General features: G+C 36.0%; 1 protein-coding gene and 2 long non-coding RNA genes across 8 annotated transcripts in view; 1 reads left to right on the top strand and 2 right to left on the bottom strand.

Moving 5' to 3' along the window:
* loxl3b (lysyl oxidase-like 3b) overlaps positions 1-20,694 on the bottom strand; it is a 78,894-nt gene that overhangs the window by 23,822 nt on the left and 34,378 nt on the right. Inside the window, 4 exon segments of the mRNA XM_052495982.1 lie at positions 5,926-6,080; positions 7,896-8,076; positions 9,711-9,820; positions 9,990-10,090. Coding sequence (XP_052351942.1) covers positions 5,926-6,080; positions 7,896-8,076; positions 9,711-9,820; positions 9,990-10,090 — 547 coding nt within the window.
* Positions 1,743-3,896, top strand: LOC127915683 (uncharacterized). 3 transcript variants are annotated; one of them, XR_008091638.1, is made up of 4 exons: positions 1,743-2,229; positions 3,098-3,323; positions 3,524-3,559; positions 3,862-3,896. It is a non-coding gene; the product is annotated as an uncharacterized LOC127915683 (long non-coding RNA). The 3 variants fall into 3 exon arrangements; XR_008091637.1 differs by lacking the exon at positions 3,524-3,559 and having other exon boundaries at positions 3,826-3,883; XR_008091635.1 differs by lacking the exon at positions 3,862-3,896 and having other exon boundaries at positions 3,524-3,691.
* LOC127915681 (uncharacterized) lies at positions 14,199-15,409 on the bottom strand. Of its 4 annotated transcripts, XR_008091631.1 has the most exons (4): positions 14,967-15,114; positions 14,771-14,866; positions 14,410-14,473; positions 14,199-14,309 (listed from the first exon to the last, which is right to left on the bottom strand). It is a non-coding gene; the product is annotated as an uncharacterized LOC127915681 (long non-coding RNA). The 4 variants fall into 4 exon arrangements; XR_008091632.1 differs by lacking the exons at positions 14,410-14,473; positions 14,967-15,114 and adding an exon at positions 15,127-15,409 and having other exon boundaries at positions 14,639-14,866; XR_008091630.1 differs by lacking the exon at positions 14,410-14,473 and having other exon boundaries at positions 14,639-14,866.

The raw sequence follows: 20,694 nt of genomic DNA, 5'->3' as shown, positions 1-20,694 counted from the left end.
ATGTCCAATCAATTGAATTTACCACAGGTGGACTCCAATGAAGTTGTAGAAACATCTCAAGGATGATCAATGGAAACAGGATGTACCTGAGCTCAATATTGAGTCTCATAGCAAAGGGTCTGAATACTTATGTAAATAAGGTGTTTCTGTTTACCATTTTTAATACATTTGTATTATGTATATAATGCATTTCTGGAGAAAAAAAAATACATTTGTTACACTTGCGGACATTTCTAAAAATCTGTTTTCACTTTGTCATTATGGTTTATTGTGTGTAGATTTGTATTAATTCAAACCTTTATTAGAATAAGGCTGTAACGTAACAAAATGTGCAAAAAGTCAAGGGGTCTGAATACTTTCCTAATGCTCTGTAAGCACCTTGTTTTCTAAGAGTGTAGACATACTATGTCTGCATCTCAAATGGATCCCTGTTCCCTATATAGTGCACTACTATAGACCAGAGGCCTGTTCCCTATATAGTGCACTGCTATAGACCAGGGCCCTATAGAACCCTATTCCCTATATAGTGCACTACTATAGACCAGGGCCCTATAGAACCCTATTCCCTATATAGTGCACTACTATAGACCAGGGCCCTATAGAACCCTATTCCCTATATAGTGCACTGCTATAGACCAGGGCCCTATAGAACCCTATTCCTATATAGTGTTACTACTATAGACCAGGGCCTTATATAACCCTGTTCCCTATATAGTGCACTACTATAGACCAGAGCCCTATAGAACCCTATTCCCTATATAGTGCACTACCATAGACCAGGGCCTTATATAACCCTGTTCCCTATATAGTGCACTACTATAGACCAGGGCCCTATAGAACCATGTTTGTTATATAGTGCACTACTATAGACCAGGGCCCTATAGAACCCTGTTCCCTATATAGTGCACTACTATAGACCAGAGCCCTGTTCCCTATATAGTGCACTATGTATAGACCAGGGCCCTATAGTTATTAGTTGTATTCCCTGTTGAACAGGATGTAATTGGGTGCTATACATTAGGTTAAGGGTTATTGTATCTTTGTTATGTATTGTTATGTAGTGTTATGTATTGTTAAAGGCATGTATTGTTATGTATTGTTATGTAGTGGTATGTATTGTTATGTATTGTTAAAGGCATGTATTGTTATGTATTGTTATGTAGTGTTATGTATTGTTATGTATTGTTAAAGGCATGTATTGGTATGTAGTGTTATGTATTGTTATGTATTGTTAAAGGCATGTATTGTTATGTATTGTTATGTATTGTTATGTAGTGTTATGTAGTGGTATGTATTGTTATGTAGTGTTATGTAGTGTTATGTATTGTTATGTATTGTTATGTATTGTTATGTAGTGTTATGTAGTGGTATGTATTGTTATGTAGTGTTATGTAGTGTTATGTATTGTTATGTATTGTTATGTATTGTTATGTATTGTTAAAGGCATGTATTGTTATCTATTGTTATGTAGTGTTATGTATTGTTATGTATTGTTATGTAGTGTTATGTATTCTTAAAGGTATGTAGTGTTATGTATTGGCATGTATTGTGATGTATTGTTATGTATTGGTATGTATTGTTAAAGGTATGTAGTTGTATGTATTGTTAAAGGTATGTAGTGTTATGTATTGTTATGTAGTGTTATGTAGTGTTATGTATTGTTAAAGGCATGTATTGTTATGTATTGTTATGTATTGGTATGTATTGTTAAATGCATGTATTGTTTTGTATGGTTATGTAGTGTTATGTATTGTTATGTAGTATTATGTATGGTTATGTATTGTTATGTAGTGTTATGTATTGTTATGTATTGTTATGTAGTGGTATGTATTGTTATGTATTGTTAAAGGCATGTATTGTTATGTATTGGTATGTATTGTTAATGGCATGTATTGTTTTGTATGGTTATGTAGTGTTATGTATTGTTATGTAGTGTTATGTATTGGTATGTATTGTTATGTATTGTTAAAGGTATGCAGTGGTATGTATTGTTATGTATTGTTAAAGGCATGTATTGTTATGTATTGTTATGTATTGGTATGTATTGTTAAAGGCATGTATTGTTATGTATTGTTATGTATTGGTATGTATTGTTAAAGGCATGTATATTGTTATGTATTGGTATGTATTGTTAAAGGCATGTATTGTTATGTATTGGTATGTATTGTTAAAGGTATGTAGTGGTATGTATTGTTTTGTATTCTTATGTATTCTTAAAGGTATGTAGTGGTATGTATTGTTAAAGGTATGTAGTGTTATGTATTGTTAAAGGCATGTATTGTTATGTTGTTATGTTTTGTTATGTAGTGTTATGTAGTGTTATGTAGTGGTATGTATTGCTATGTAGTGTTATGTATTGTTAAAGGCATGTATTGTTATCTATTGTTAGTATTGTTATGTAGTGTTATGTATTGTTATGTAGTGTTATGTATTGTTATGTAGTGTTATGTATTGTTATGTATTCTTAAAGGTATGTAGTGTTATGTATTGGTATGTATTGTGATGTATTGTTATGTATTGGTATGTATTGTTATGTATTGGTATGTATTGTTATGTATTGTTAAAGGTATGTAGTGGTATGTATTGTTATGTATTGGTATGTATTGTTATGTATTGTTAAAGGTATGTAGTGTTATGTATTGTTATGTATTGGTATGTATTGTTAAAGGTATGTAGTGTTATGTATTGGTATGTATTGTTAAATGCATGTATTGTTTTGTATGGTTATGTATTGTTATGTATTGTTATGTAGTTATGTAGTGTTATGTATTGTTATGTATTGGTATGTATTGTTATGTATTGTTAAAGGTATGTAGTGTTATGTATTGGTATGTATTGTTATGTATTGTTAAAGGTATGTAGTGTTATGTATTGTTATGTATTGTTATGTATTGTTATGTATTGGTATGTATTGTTATGTATTGTTAAAAGGTATGTAGTTGTATGTATTGTTATGTATTGTTAAAGGTATGTAGTGTTATGTATTGTTATGTATTGTTATGTATTGTTATGTATTGTTATGTATTGTTAAAGGCATGTATATTGTTATGTATTGGTATGTATTGTTAAAGGTATGTAGTGTTATGTATTGTTAAAGGTATGTATTGTTATGTATTGTTATGTATTGTTAAAGGCATGTATTGTTATGTATTGTTATGTATTGTTAAAGGCATGTATTGTTATGTATTGTTATGTATTGTTAAAGGCATGTATTGTTATGTATTGTTATGTATTGTTAAAGGCATGTATTGGTATGTATTGTTATGTATTGTTATGTATTGTTAAAGTTATGTATTGTTATGTATTGTTATGTATTGTTAAAGGTATGTATTGTTATGTATTGTTATGTATTGTTAAAGTTATGTATTGTTATGTATTGGTATGTATTGTTAAAGTTATGTATTGTTATGTATTGTTATGTATTGTTAAAGTTATGTATTGTTATGTATTGTTATGTATTGTTAAAGTTATGTATTGTTATGTATTGGTATGTATTGTTATGTATTGTTATGTATTGTTAAAGTTATGTATTGTTATGTATTGGTATGTATTGTTAAAGGTATGTATTGTTATGTATTGGTATGTATTGGTATGTATTGTTAAAGGTATGTATTGGTATGTATTGGTATGTATTGTTAAAGGTATGTAGTGGTATGTATTGTTATGTATTGTTATGTATTGTTAAAGGTATGTATTGGTATGTATTGTTATGTATTGTTAAAGGTATGTATTGTTATGTATTGGTATGTATTGTTAAAGTTATGTATTGTTATGTATTGGTATGTATTGTTATGTATTGGTATGTATTGGTATGTATTGTTAAAGTTATGTATTGTTATGTATTGTTATGTATTGTTAAAGTTATGTATTGTTATGTATTGGTATGTATTGTTATGTATTGTTATGTATTGGTATGTATTGGTATGTATTGTTAAAGGTATGTATTGTTATGTATTGTTAAAGGTATGTATTGATATGTATTGTTATGTATTGTTAAACGTATGTATTGGTATGTATTGTTAAAGGTATGTATTGGTATGTATTGGTATGTATTGTTAAAGGTATGTAGTGGTATGTATTGTTATGTATTGGTATGTATTGTTAAAGGTATGTATTGTTATGTATTGGTATGTATTGGTATGTATTGTTAAAGGTATGTATTGGTATGTATTGGTATGTATTGTTAAAGGTATGTATTGGTATGTATTGGTATGTATTGTTAAAGGTATGTATTGGTATGTATTGTTATGTATTGTTATGTATTGTTATGTATTGTTAAAGTTATGTATTGTTATGTATTGGTATGTATTGTTAAAGTTATGTATTGTTATGTATTGGTATGTATTGTTATGCATTGTTAAAGGCATGTGTTTGATGAGAGTAAAGGACATCATGACACACATCACATAGTCAGGATGCGTCCAGGTTTACATCTCTGATCACAATACTACTAACATTGTATTGAACATTTCTGCCCAATCAGGGATCTATCAACACATCGCTGATCAATAAACTGTTAAAAATTCACAGTAAATATAATACCTCCCCCCCTCCCCCGTTTGCTTAACTATATTTTTTACTTAAGCCTAGATTCAATCTGTAGTGCTGAAAGTCAACAGTATATTACATTTTAAATTTAAAGGCAATGTTCCCATGTCCCGTAAACACTGTATTACTGTAAACACTGTATTACTGTAAACACTGTATTACTGTAAACACTGTATTACTGTAAACACTGTATTACTGTAAACACTGTATTACGGTAAACACTGTATTACTGTAAACACTGTATTACTGTAAACACTGTATTACTGTAAACACTGTATTACTGTAAACACTGTATTACGGTAAACACTGTATTACTGTAAACACTGTAAACACTGTATTACTGTAAACACTGTATTGCTGTAAACACTGTATTACTGTAAACACTGTATTGCTGTAAACACTGTATTACTGTAAACACTGTATTACTGTAAACACTGTAAACACTGTATTACTGTAAACACTGTATTACTGTAAACACTGTATTACTGTAAACACTGTATTACTGTAAACACTGTATTACTGTAAACACTGTATTACTGTAAACACTGTATTACTGTAAACACTGTATTACTGTAAACACTGTATTACTGTAAACACTGTATTACTGTAAACACTGTATTACTGTAAACACTGTATTACGGTAAACACTGTATTACTGTAAACACTGTATTACGGTAAACACTGTATTACTGTAAACACTGTATTACTGTAAACACTGTATTACTGTAAACACTGTATTACTGTAAACACTGTATTACTGTAAACACTGCATTACTGTAAACACTGTATTACGGTAAACACTGCATTACGGTAAACACTGTATTACTGTAAACACTGTATTACTGTAAACACTGTATTACTGTAAACACTGTATTACGGTAAACACTGTATTACTGTAAACACTGTATTACTGTAAACACTGTATTACGGTAAACACTGCATTACGGTAAACACTGTAAACACTGTATTACTGTAAACACTGTATTACTGTAAACACTGCATTACTGTAAACACTGTATTACGGTAAACACTGCATTACGGTAAACACTGTATTACTGTAAACACTGTATTACTGTAAACACTGTATTACGTTGGCTCAATCAAAAGTTCCCTTTAAATTTCAATCACGCTATAACGTTGATCTTCAGCGCTACTAGTTTAGACTAGTTTAGACTAGTTTATACTAGTTTAGACTAGTTTAGACTAGTTATGTGTGGTATGACTTGTATGATCACATGAACATCATCTTGTCAACGTGTTTTCAGTAAAACAGGAAATCAGTAAAACAGGAAATGACACTAACTGGCCCCTCTGGGATGATTGAAGTTCATTAAACAGAATGGAACTGAGTTTAAACTGAAGTAGTTAGTCTCTGACCGAGTTCTCCAGAGCCATGTATGGCGTGTTGCACCTCACAGCGGCGTCTTCTACATGCTGGCAGTCCTCTGAGGTTATGTTCTTAAAGCCGCAGTTCCACATCGACTTCTCCGTCCCCAGACACTGGACCTCATTCATGTGGATAGGACCCATCCCTAAAGACACACACACACACACACACACACACACACACACACACACACACACACACACACACACACACACACACACACACACACACACACACACACACACACACACACACACACACACACACACACAGCTGTATCACTCACTCACTTCATTGTGAGGTAATAACATGGTAAAACACTTCATTGACATAGATATAAGGGCTTGACATAAAAGTCAGATAAATTAAAATAAGATTTTTGCTGGACACAGCTTGTTTTGTGGGAAGACAGAGGTTTAGATCTACTGGAATCACTTTGTTCTTAGGGAAACCACGTCAAAGACTTGAATACGTTTTTGGGAGAAATCATTACCAAAAGCATATTTCTTTCCCAACCTCTTATGAAGTTGTCTCACCATGTGTCACACCCTGACCCTAGAGATCTTTTTATTCTCTATGTTTGGTTGGTCAGGGTGTGCCTCGGGTGGGAAACTCTATGTTCTGTATTTCTATGTTTTCTATTTCTTTGTGTTTGACCACGCTGGTCATTTATGATCATTTCTAGGGAGTTTTTCCCGAGCCACCGTGCTTCTACACCTGCATTGCTTGCTGTTTGGGGTTTTAGGCTGGGTTTCTGTACAGCACTTTGAGATATCAGCTGATGTACGAAGGGCTATATAAATACATTTGATTTGATTTGATTTGATTTGATTTGACAGCCTGTCTATCGTCGTCTCTGACTGGGGGAATCATACTTAGGCAGACTTTTTTCCTTTTGCATTTTGTGGGTAGTTGTCTTTGTTAGTGACCTGTAGTCAGCTTCACGTTCGTTTTTCTTTTTTGTTGCTGACATTTATAATAAAGAGAAATGTACGCTGACCAAAAAAGTGTTTAAAAAAAAAAAAAAAAAAACATTCTTGGCATTCTCTCAACCAGGTAGTCAAGCTGAATGTAGCCAACCAGATGAAACTGGCTCTCAAAAGGACCGCCACAGGAAAGGAAGACAACAGGACAACGGCCCTAAGCACGCAGCCAAGACACTCAGGACCTTAGACTCGGGCAGAGGTTCACCTTCCAGCAGGACAATGACTCTAAGCACACAGCCAAGACAACGGGACAACGACCCTAAGCACGCAGCCAAGACAATGCAGGAGTGGCTTCGGGACAAGTCTCTGAATGTCCTTGAGTGGCCCAGCCAGAGCCCGGACTTGAACCCTGATCGAACATCTCTGGAGAGACCTGAAAATAGCTGTTCAGTGACACTCCCCATCCAACCTGACAGAGCTTGAGAGAATCTGCAGAGAAGAATGGGAGAAACTCCCCAAATACAGTTGTGCCAAGCTTGTAGCGTCATACCCAAGAAGACTTGAGGCTGTAATCACTGCCAAAGGTGCTTCAACAAAGTACTGAGTGAAAGGGTCTGAATACTTATGTAAATGTGATATTTCAGTTTCTCATAAATTAGCAACATTTTCTAAAAACATGTTTTTGCTTCGTCATTATGGGGTACTGTGTGTAGATTGATAAGGGTAAAAAAACAATTTAATCAATTTTAGAGTAAGGCTGTAACGTAAGAAAATGTGGAAAAAGGTTATGGGGTCTCAATGCTTTCCTGAAGGCACTGTGTTTACAGATTTGTTTAGGTCTTTTAACACTTTATAGAGACAAGTTGGAAATCAAAGGGAGAGATTGGAAGAGAAACAGTGGGAAGTGGACACAGGGACACGGTCTTCAGTTGGACGTCGTATATGTGACTGTTCTGGGAGTGTAACCACTACACCAAGTCTCTGCACAAATCCATTGATCTACATAAGGTTAAACCACAGTGCTCAGTCCTCACCTTCTCCCATGCGAGCTCCAGTCAGAGCCTCCTTGGCGGATCCGAAGCCCAGCTCCCTGCACACAACGCTGGCTGACAGCAGGGTCCAACGGTCGTCACACACCGTGCCCCACTCATTGTTCTTCAGCACCTCCACTCTGCCCTCACCCAGCTTGGCACCACCCTTCAGCCTCACCGTGCTCTGATGGGAGAGGAAAGCAAGGGACACAGTTGACTTACAAAGATACAGGACAGGAGAGGAGAGGAGAGGAGAGGAGAGGAGAGGAGAGTTAACTCACTGTGTTCTACAGACAGGAGACAGTTAACTCACTGTGTTCTACAGACAGGAGACAGTTAACTCACTGTGTTCTACAGACAGGAGACAGTTAACTCACTGTGTTCTACTGACAGGAGACAGTTAACTCACTGTGTTCTACAGACAGGAGACAGTTAACTCACTGTGTTCTACAGACAGGAGACAGTTAACTCACTGTGTTCTACAGACAGGAGACAGTTAACTCACTGTGTTCTACTGACAGGAGGCAGTTAACTCACTGTGTTCTACAGACAGGAGACAGTTAACTCACTGTGTTCTACTGACAGGAGACAGTTAACTCACTGTGTTCTACAGACAGGAGACAGTTAACTCGCTGTGTTCTACTGGCAGGAGACAGTTAACTCACTGTGTTCTACAGACAGGAGGCAGTTAACTCACTGTGTTCTACAGACAGGAGACAGTTAACACACTGTGTTCTACTGACAGAAGACAGTTAACTCACTGTGTTCTACAGACGGGAGACAGTTAACTCACTGTGTTCTACAGACAGGAGACAGTTAACTCACTGTGTTCTACAGACAGGAGACAGTTAACTCACTGTGTTCTACTGACAGAAGACAGTTAACTCACTGTGTTCTACAGACGGGAGACAGTTAACTCACTGTGTTCTACAGACGGGAGACAGTTAACTCACTGTGTTCTACAGACAGGAGGCAGTTAACTCACTGTGTTCTACAGACAGGAGACAGTTAACTCACTGTGTTCTACAGACAGGAGGCAGTTAACTCACTGTGTTCTACAGACAGAAGACAGTTAACTCACTGTGTTCTACAGACAGGAGACAGTTAACTCACTGTGTTCTACAGACAGAAGACAGTTAACTCACTGTGTTCTACAAACAGAAGACAGTTAACTCACTGTGTTCTACAGACAGGAGACAGATAACTCACTGTGTTCTACAGACAGGAGACAGTTAACTCACTGTGTTCTACAGACAGGAGACAGATAACTCACTGTGTTCTACAGACAGGAGACAGATAACTCACTGTGTTCTACAGACAGGAGACAGTTAACTCACTGTGTTCTACAGACAGGAGACAGATAACTCACTGTGTTCTACAGACAGGAGACAGTTAACTCACTGTGTTCTACAGACAGGAGACAGTTAACTCACTCTGTTCTACAGACAGGAGACAGTTAACTCACTGTGTTCTACTGACAGAAGACAGTTAACTCACTGTGTTCTACAGACAGGAGGCAGTTAACTCACTGTGTTCTACAGACAGGAGGCAGTTAACTCACTGTGTTCTACTGACAGAAGACAGTTAACTCACTGTGTTCTACAGACGGGAGACAGTTAACTCACTGTGTTCTACAGACAGGAGACAGTTAACTCACTGTGTTCTACAGACAGGAGACACACACACACACACACACACACACACACACACACACACACACACACACACACACACACACACACACACACACACACACACACACACACACACACACACACACACACACACACACACACACACATTACTACTACTAATTACCGTAGTTTTGAGCTTCTTCTTCTTCAGCCCGTTGTTCTGTACGTACAGGGGTCCGGGTACACAGCTGACCACAGCTGGCATGCCACCTTCACACGACTCTGTGGCATTACCTATGGAGTGAGAGTAGACTCAGGAATGATGTAAATACACAGAATATAACTCACAAATATGCACAGTGAATATATTCAACGTAACTCTGGTCTGAACATGGTGCCTATTTGTGGGGTATGTTCTATATATTTACAACGTTCTGAGAGTCCAATCTCTCTGTATAATTACCCTTGTTGGTCTCCAGGGGGCAGGCTGCCAGATGGACTTCAGTGCCAACACATGCCACAGAGTGGAGGCGGTACCGGTGCTTCTGACGCTCTGTGTTCAGTCTGGAGGGGTTTGAATGGGGGAGGAGGAGGGGGAGGCGGAAGAGTAGGAGGAGGGGGGGAGAAGGAGGGGGAGGAAGAGGAGGGGGAGGCGGAAGAGTAGGAGGATGGGGGGAGAAGGAGGAGGAGGAGGGGAGGAGGAGGAAGAGGAGGAGGAGGGGGAGGAGGAGGAAGAGGAGGAGGAGGAGGGGGGGGGAGGAGTAGGAGGAGTGGGAGGGGGAGGAGGTGGAGGAGGAGGGGAGGAGAAGGAAGAGTAGGAGGAGGGGGAGGAGGAGAAGGAGGAGGAGTGGGGGGAGAGGAGGAGGAGGAGGAAGAGTAGGAGGAGGGGGAGAAGGAGGAGGAGGTGGGGGGAGGAGGAGGGGAGGAGGAGGAGTTGGGGGGGAGGAGGAAGAGTAGGAGGAGGGGGAGAAGGAGGAGGAGGTGTGGGGGAGAGGAGGAGGGGAGGAGGAGGAGTTGGGGGAGGAGGAGGGAGGAGGAGGAAGAGGAGGAGGGGGAGTGAGGAGGAGGAGGAGGAAGAGTAGGAGGAGGGGGAGAAGGAGGAGGAGGAGTGGGGGAGAAGGAGGAGGAGGAGTGGGGGGAGGAGGGAGGAGGAGGAGGGGGGGGGAGGGAGGAGGAGGAGGAGGGGGAGGAGGAGGAGGAGAGGGAGGGGGAGGAGGAGGAGGAGGGGGGAGGAGGAGGAGGAGTAGGGGGAGGAGGAGGAGGAGTGGGGGGGGAGGAGGAGGAGTGGGGGGGGAGGAGGGAGGAGGAGGAGGAGTAGGGGGGGGAGGGATGATACAGAAAAGACTGACTGGTATTTGGGGTTGGGGTCCATTCCATTTCAATACCAGTCAAATCAGAAATGAAACCAAATTCCACCTCCAAAATGTTCCTCATTCATAGGTATTACAGAGAATTGGAATTCCTGTGTACTGCCTGACTGGAATTGAAATGGTATTGACCCTGAACCCTGGTGTGCATTACTGGTTCTATCATTCTCAATGTTTTGCTGCTGATACTAAACTTTTCAGTTCTTCATTTGATTGTTGCAACAGACACAGAGTCTGTTTGACCGTCAGCCAATTGCACAATGTACAATGACGAGTATATGTTTATCATTTATCCATTTCAAAAAATATATAAACTTAAAAAGCTAGAAAGACATTAATCATTTTAAGTAGCTTTTTCAACAAAGAAAAATATTCAGCTGCATTTGTTGGATGACAAAACTGGACTTTCACAGAAAACCACTTCTACAAGTGATGTAACCTTTTGGCTTTTAACTTTTTGGCTTCGTTACAAGACTCATCTTGTCTTAATATTTGTGTTCAGTACAGCCAAGATCCAACTGAGCATCTGCCTGTTTTCATCCACACATGGACAGGTCATCAGAATATAACCATTTGTTCTTAGTTGACATACCAGTATAAATAAAGTATCTCACATCTCTTAAACCTGACCGTTCTGAAACATACACACATCTATAGAAACCTACCTGGTATGAATCCAATACCCCAAAACTATCCAGCTGTTTCACTTGACAACAAGGTTGCTTTCTTTTTTGAACTGAACTGGGCCCTACAGTACAGTATAGAGCAGGTAGAGTTGAACTGAACTGGGCCCTACAGTACAGTATAGAGCAGGTAGAGTTGAACTGAACTGGGCCCTACAGTACAGTATAGAGCAGGTAGTGTTGAACTGAACTGGGCCCTACAGTACAGTATAGAGCAGGTAGAGTTGAACTGAACTGGGCCCTACAGTACAGTATAGAGCAGGTAGTGTTGAACTGAACTGGGCCCTACAGTACAGTATAGAGCAGGTAGAGTTGAACTGAACTGGGCCCTACAGTACAGTATAGAGCAGGTAGAGTTGAACTGAACTGGGCCCTACAGTACAGTATAGAGCAGGTAGTGTTGAACTGAACTGGGCCCTACAGTACAGTATAGAGCAGGTAGTGTTGAACTGATCTGGGCCCTACAGTACAGTACAGAGCAGGTAGAGTTGAACTGATCTGGGCCCTACAGTACAGTATAGAGCAGGTAGAGTTTAACTGAACTGGGCCCTACAGTACAGTATAGAGCAGGTAGTGTTGAACTGATCTGGGCCCTACAGTACAGTATAGAGCAGGTAGTGTTGAACTGATCTGGGCCCTACAGTACAGTATAGAGCAGGTAGTGTTGAACTGAACTGGGCCCTACAGTACAGTATAGAGCAGGTAGAGTTGAACTGATCTGGGCCCTACAGTACAGTATAGAGCAGGTAGAGTTGAACTGAACTGGGCCCTACAGTACAGTACAGTACAGAGCAGGTAGAGTTGAACTGAACTGGGCCCTACAGTACAGTATAGAGCAGGTAGAGTTGAACTGATCTGGGCCCTACAGTACAGTATAGAGCAGGTAGAGTTGAACTGAACTGGGCCCTACAGTACAGTATAGAGCGGGTAGTGTTGAACTGAACTGGGCCCTACAGTACAGTATAGAGCAGGTAGAGTTGAACTGAACTGGGCCCTACAGTACAGTATAGAGCAGGTAGTGTTGAACTGAACTGGGCCCTACAGTACAGTATAGAGCAGGTAGTGTTGAACTGAACTGGGCCCTACAGTACAGTATAGAGCAGGTAGAGTTGAACTGAACTGGGCCCTACAGTACAGTATAGAGCAGGTAGAGTTGAACTGAACTGGGCCCTACAGTACAGTACAGTATAGAGCAGGTAGAGTTGAACTGAACTGGGCCCTACAGTACAGTACAGTACAGAGCAGGTAGAGTTGAACTGAACTGGGCCCTACAGTACAGTATAGAGCAGGTAGAGTTGAACTGATCTGGGCCCTACAGTACAGTATAGAGCAGGTAGTGTTGAACTGAACTGGGCCCTACAGTACAGTATAGAGCAGGTAGAGTTGAACTGATCTGGGCCCTACAGTACAGTATAGAGCAGGTAGTGTTGAACTGAACTGGGCCCTACAGTACAGTATAGAGCAGGTAGAGTTGAACTGAACTGGGCCCTACAGTACAGTATAGAGCAGGTAGAGTTGAACTGAACTGTGCCCTACAGTACAGTATAGAGCAGGTAGAGTTGAACTGAACTGGGCCCTACAGTACAGTACAGTACAGAGCAGGTAGAGTTGAACTGAACTGGGCCCTACAGTACAGAGCAGGTAGAGTTGAACTGATCTGGGCCCTACAGTACAGTACAGTATAGAGCAGGTAGAGTTGAACTGATCTGGGCCCTACAGTACAGTATAGAGCAGGTAGTGTTGAACTGAACTGGGCCCTACAGTACAGTATAGAGCAGGTAGAGTTGAACTGAACTGTGCCCTACAGTACAGTACAGTACAGAGCAGGTAGAGTTGAACTGAACTGGGCCCTACAGTACAGTACAGTATAGAGCAGGTAGAGTTGAACTGAACTGGGCCCTACAGTACAGTATAGAGCAGGTAGAGTTGAACTGAACTGGGCCCTACAGTACAGTATAGAGCAGGTAGAGTTGAACTGAACTGGGCCCTACAGTACAGTATAGAGCAGGTAGAGTTGAACTGAACTGGGCCCTACAGTACAGTATAGAGCAGGTAGAGTTGAACTGAACTGGGCCCATAGGTAATTTGTAAGTCGCTCTGGATAAGAGCGTCTGCTAAATTACTTAAATGTAAATGTACTGTTGACCAGGGCTCATAGGGTAGTGTACTACTGTTGACCAGGGCCCATAGGGTAGTGTACTACTGTTGACCAGGGTCCCCATAGGGTAGTGTACTACTGTTGACCAGGGCCTATAGGGTAGTGTACTACTGTTGACCAGGACCCATAGGGTAGTGTACTACTGTTGACCAGGGTCCCCATAGGGTAGTGTACTACTGTTGACCAGGCCTCATAGGGTAGTGTACTACTGTTGACCTGGGCCCCCATAGGGTAGTGTACTACTGTTGACCTGGGCCCATAGGGTAGTGCACTACCATTGACCAGGGCCCATAGGGTAGTGCACTACCGTTGACCAGGCCTCATAGGGGTAGTGTACTACTGTTGACCAGGGCCCATAGGGTAGTGTACTACTGTTGACCAGGCCTCATAGGGTAGTGTACTACTGTTGACCTGGGCCCCCATAGGGTAGTGTACTACTGTTGACCTGGGCCCCCATAGGGTAGTGTACTACTGTTGACCTGGGCTCATAGGGTAGTGTACTACTGTTGACCAGGGCCCATAGGGTAGTGCACTACTGTTGACCAGGCCTCATAGGGTAGTGTACTACTGTTGACCTGGGCCCCCATAGGGTAGTGTACTACTGTTGACCTGGGCCCCCATAGGGTAGTGTACTACTGTTGACCTGGGCTCATAGGGTAGTGCACTACCATTGACCAGGGCCCATAGGGTAGTGCACTACTGTTGACCAGGCCTCATAGGGTAGTGTACTACTGTTGACCTGGGCCCCCATAGGGTAGTGTACTACTGTTGACCTGGCCCCCCATAGGGTAGTGTACTACTGTTGACCTGGGCTCATAGGGTAGTGCACTACCATTGACCAGGGCCCATAGGGTAGTGCACTACCGTTGACCAGGCCTCATAGGGGTAGTGTACTACTGTTGACCAGGGCCCATAGGGTAGTGTACTACTGTTGACCTGGGCCCCCATAGGGTAGTGTACTACTGTTGACCTGGGCCCCCATAGGGTAGTGTACTACTGTTGACCTGGGCTCATAGGGTAGTGTACTACTGTTGACCAGGGCCCATAGGGTAGTGCACTACTGTTGACCAGGGCCCATAGGGTAGTGTACTACTGTTGACCAGGCCTCATAGGGTAGTGTACTACTGTTGACCTGGGCCCCCATAGGGTAGTGTACTACTGTTGACCTGGGCCCCCATAGGGTAGTGTACTACTGTTGACCTGGGCTCATAGGGTAGTGTACTACTGTTGACCAGGGCCCATAGGGTAGTGCACTACTGTTGACCAGGGCCCATAGGGTAGTGTACTACTGTTGACCAGGGCTCATAGGGTAGTGTACTACTGTTGACCAGGCCTCATAGGGTAGTGCACTACTGTTGACCAGGGCCCATAGGGTAGTGTACTACCATTGACCAGGGCCCATAGGGTAGTGCACTACTGTTGACCTGGGCCCACATCAGTAGGAGTGCACTGTATATGGAATAGGGTTTAATTTGAGATGCACCCTGGTCACAATGCCAAGATGAGCCTGGAAAATAATCAAACTGTCAACACGACGGAAACCATTTGATACAGGAGATCATTCAGGGGAAATGGATTTATTTTCTCAGTCAGTTTACCTTTTCTTTAACCCAGAGGTGAATGGTTTAGCTTTAGGTGGCAGCCTGCAGAGTCAACATTGGTTAGGTGATGATGATTGTAAATGCAATGGGAGAACATTAGAAACACATGTTACATAATGTGTATTAGTATTATGTGTATTAGTATTATGTGTATTAGTAATATGTGTATTAGTATTATGTGGTTTAGTATCATGTGTATTAGTATTATGTGTATTAGTATTATGTGTATTAGTATTATGTGTATTAGTATTATGTGTATTAGTATTATGTGTATTAGTAATATGTGTATTAGTAATATGTGTATTAGTATTATGTGTTTTAGTAATATGTGTATTAGTATTATGTGTTTTAGTAATATGTGTATTAGTATTATGTGGTTTAGTATTATGTGTATTAGTATTATGTGGTTTAGTATTATGTGTATTAGTAATATGTGTATTAGTATTATGTGTATTAGTAATATGTGTATTAGTATTATGTGTTTTAGTAATATGTGTTTTAGTATTATGTGTATTAGTATTATGTGGTTTAGTATCATGTGTATTAGTATTATGTGTATTAGTAATATGTGTATTAGTATTATGTGTATTAGTATTATGTATTTTAGTATTATGTGTATTAGTATTATGTGTATTAGTATGATGTGTATTAGTATTATGTGTATTAGTATTATGTGTATTAGTAATATGTGTATTAGTATTATGTGTTTTAGTATTATGTGTATTAGTATTATGTGTATTAGTATTATGTGTTTTAGTATTATGTGTATTAGTATTATGTGGTTTAGTATCATGTGTATTAGTATTATGTGTATTAGTATTATGTGTATTAGTATTATGTGTATTAGTATTATGTGGTTTAGTATCATGTGTATTAGTATTATGTGTATTAGTAATATGTGTATTAGTAATATGTGTATTAGTATTATGTGTTTTAGTAATATGTGTATTAGTATTATGTGTTTTAGTAATATGTGTATTAGTATTATGTGGTTTAGTATTATGTGTATTAGTATTATGTGGTTTAGTATTATGTGTATTAGTATTATGTGTATTAGTATTATGTGTATTAGTATTATGTGTATTAGTATTATGTGGTTTAGTATTATGTGTATTAGTATTATGTGGTTTAGTATTATGTGTATTAGTATTATGTGTATTAGTATTATGTGTATTAGTATTATGTGGTTTAGTATCATGTGTATTAGTATTATGTGTATTAGTAATATGTGTATTAGTAATATGTGTATTAGTAATATGTGTATTAGTATTATGTGTATTAGTAATATGTGTATTAGTAATATGTGTATTAGTATTGTGTTTTAGTAATATGTGTATTAGTATTATGTGGTTTAGTATTATGTGTATTAGTAATATGTGGTTTAGTATTATGTGTATTAGTATTATGTGTATTAGTATTATGTGTATTAGTATTATGTGGTTTAGTATCATGTGTATTAGTATTATGTGTATTAGTAATATGTGTATTAGTAATATGTGTATTAGTATTATGTGTTTTAGTAATATGTGTATTAGTATTATGTGTTTTAGTAATATGTGTATTAGCATTATGTGGTTTAGTATTATGTGTATTAGTATTATGTGGTTTAGTATTATGTGTATTAGTAATATGTGTATTAGTATTATGTGTATTAGTAATATGTGTATTAGTATTATGTGTTTTAGTAATATGTGTTTTAGTATTATGTGTATTAGTATTATGTGGTTTAGTATCATGTGTATTAGTATTATGTGTATTAGTAATATGTGTATTAGTATTATGTGTATTAGTATTATGTATTTTAGTATTATGTGTATTAGTATTATGTGTATTAGTATGATGTGTATTAGTATTATGTGTATTAGTATTATGTGTTTTAGTATTATGTGTATTAGTATTATGTGTATTAGTATTATGTGTATTAGTATTATGTGTATTAGTATTATGTGTATTAGTATGATGTGTATTAGTATTATGTGTATTAGTATTATGTGTATTAGTATTATGTGTATTAGTATTATGTGTATTAGTATGATGTGTATTAGTATTATGTGTATTAGTATTATGTGTTTTAGTATTATGTGGATTAGTATTATGTGAATTAGTATTATGTGTATTAGTATGATGTGTATTAGTATTATGTGTATTAGTATGATGTGTATTAGTATTATGTGTATTAGTATTATGTGTATTAGTATTATGTGTATTAGTATTATGTGGTTTAGTATCATGTGTATTAGTATTATGTGTATTAGTAATATGTGTATTAGTAATATGTGTATTAGTATTATGTGTTTTAGTAATATGTGTATTAGTATTATGTGTTTTAGTAATATGTGTATTAGTATTATGTGGTTTAGTATTATGTGTATTAGTATTATGTGGTTTAGTATTATGTGTATTAGTATTATGTGTATTAGTATTATGTGTATTAGTATTATGTGGTTTAGTATTATGTGTATTAGTATTATGTGGTTTAGTATTATGTGTATTAGTATTATGTGTATTAGTATTATGTGTATTAGTATTATGTGTATTAGTATTATGTGTATTAGTAATATGTGTATTAGTATTATGTGTATTAGTATGATGTGTATTAGTATTATGTGTATTAGTATTATGTGTTTTAGTATTATGTGGATTAGTATTATGTGAATTAGTATTATGTGTATTAGTATGATGTGTATTAGTAATATGTGTATTAGTATGATGTGTATTAGTATGATGTGTATTAGTAATATGTGTATTAGTATTATGTGTATTAGTATTATGTGTATTAGTATGATGTGTATTAGTATTATGTGTATTAGTATTATGTATATTAGTAATGATGTGTATTAGTAATATGTGTATTATGTGTATTAGTATTATGTGTATTAGTATTATGTGTATTAGTATTATGTGTATTAGTAATATGTGTATTAGTATTATGTGTATTAGTATTATGTGTATTAGTATTATGTGTATTAGTAATATGTGTATTAGTATTATGTGTATTAGTATTATGTGTATTAGTAATATGTGTATTAGTATTATGTGTATTAGTATTATGTGTATTAGTATTATGTGTATTAGTATTATGTGTATTAGTATTATGTGTATTAGTATTATGTGTATTAGTAATATGTGTATTAGTATTATGTGTATTAGTATTATGTGTATTAGTAATATGTGTATTAGTATTATGTGTATTAGTATTATGTGTATTAGTATTATGTGTATTAGTAATATGTGTATTAGTATTATGTATTAGTATTATGTGTTTAGTAATATGTGTATTAGTGTGTATTAGTATTATGTGTATTAGTATTATGTGTATTAGTAATATGTGTATTAGTATTATGTGTATTAGTATTATGTGTATTAGTATTATGTGTATTAGTAATATGTGTATTAGTATTATGTGTATTAGTATTATGTGTATTAGTATTATGTATTAGTGTGTATTAGTATTATGTGTTTAGTATTATGTGTATTAGTATTATGTGTATTAGTATTATGTGTTTTAGTATTATGTGTATTAGTATTATGTGGTTTAGTATCATGTGTATTAGTATTATGTGTATTAGTATTATGTGTATTAGTATTATGTGTATTAGTATTATGTGGTTTAGTATCATGTGTATTAGTATTATGTGTATTAGTAATATGTGTATTAGTAATATGTGTATTAGTATTATGTGTTTTAGTAATATGTGTATTAGTATTATGTGTTTTAGTAATATGTGTATTAGTATTATGTGGTTTAGTATTATGTGTATTAGTATTATGTGGTTTAGTATTATGTGTATTAGTATTATGTGTATTAGTATTATGTATTAGTATTATGTGGTTTAGTATTATGTGTATTAGTATTATGTGGTTTAGTATTATGTGTATTAGTATTATGTGTATTAGTATTATGTGTATTAGTATTATGTGGTTTAGTATCATGTGTATTAGTATTATGTGTATTAGTAATATGTGTATTAGTAATATGTGTATTAGTAATATGTGTATTAGTATTATGTGTATTAGTAATATGTGTATTAGTAATATGTGTATTAGTATTATGTGTTTTAGTAATATGTGTATTAGTATTATGTGGTTTAGTATTATGTGTATTAGTAATATGTGGTTTAGTATTATGTGTATTAGTATTATGTGTATTAGTATTATGTGGTTTAGTATCATGTGTATTAGTATTATGTGTATTAGTAATATGTGTATTAGTAATATGTGTATTAGTATTATGTGTTTTAGTAATATGTGTATTAGTATTATGTGTTTTAGTAATATGTGTATTAGTATTATGTGGTTTAGTATTATGTGTATTAGTATTATGTGGTTTAGTATTATGTGTATTAGTAATATGTGTATTAGTATTATGTGTATTAGTAATATGTGTATTAGTATTATGTGTTTTAGTAATATGTGTTTTAGTATTATGTGTATTAGTATTATGTGGTTTAGCATCATGTGTATTAGCATTATGTGTATTAGTAATATGTGTATTAGTAATATGTGTATTAGTATTATGTGTATTAGTAATATGTGTATTAGTATTATGTGTATTAGTATTATGTGTATTAGTATTATGTGTATTAGTATTATGTGTATTAGTAATATGTGTATTAGTATTATGTGTTTTAGTATTATGTGTATTAGTATTATGTGTATTAGTATTATGTGTTTTAGTATTATGTGTATTAGTATTATGTGTATTAGTAATATGTGTTTTAGTATTATGTGTATTAGTATTATGTGTATTAGTAATATGTGTATTAGTATTATGTGTTTTAGTATTATGTGTATTAGTATTATGTGTTTTAGTATTATGTGTATTAGTATTATGTGTATTAGCATTATGTGTATTAGTAATATGTGCATTAGTAATATGTGCATTAGTATTATGTGTTTTAGTATTATGTGTATTAGTATTATGTGTTTTAGTATTATGTGTATTAGTATTATGTGTATTAGTATTATGTGTTTTAGTATTATGTGTATTAGTATTATGTGTATTAGCATTATGTGTATTAGTATTATGTGTTTTAGTAATATGTGTATTAGTATTATGTGGTTTAGTATTATGTGTATTAGTAATATGTGTATTAGTATTATGTGTATTAGTATTATGTGTATTAGTAATATGTGTATTAGTATTATGTGTTTTAGTAATATGTGTATTAGTATTATGTGGTTTAGTATTATGTGTATTAGTAATATGTGTATTAGTATTATGTGTATTAGTAATATGTGTATTAGTATTATGTGTATTAGTATGATGTGTATTAGTAATATGTGTTTTAGTATTATGTGAATTAGTATTATGTGTATTAGTATTATGTGTATTAGTATGATGTGTATTAGTAATATG

This window comes from Oncorhynchus keta, chromosome 35, assembly GCF_023373465.1.
Source record: "Oncorhynchus keta strain PuntledgeMale-10-30-2019 chromosome 35, Oket_V2, whole genome shotgun sequence".
Lineage (NCBI taxonomy): Eukaryota > Metazoa > Chordata > Actinopteri > Salmoniformes > Salmonidae > Oncorhynchus > Oncorhynchus keta.
Note: the sequence above shows the minus strand (reverse complement) of the source record. Positions and strands in the feature narration are given on the sequence as shown.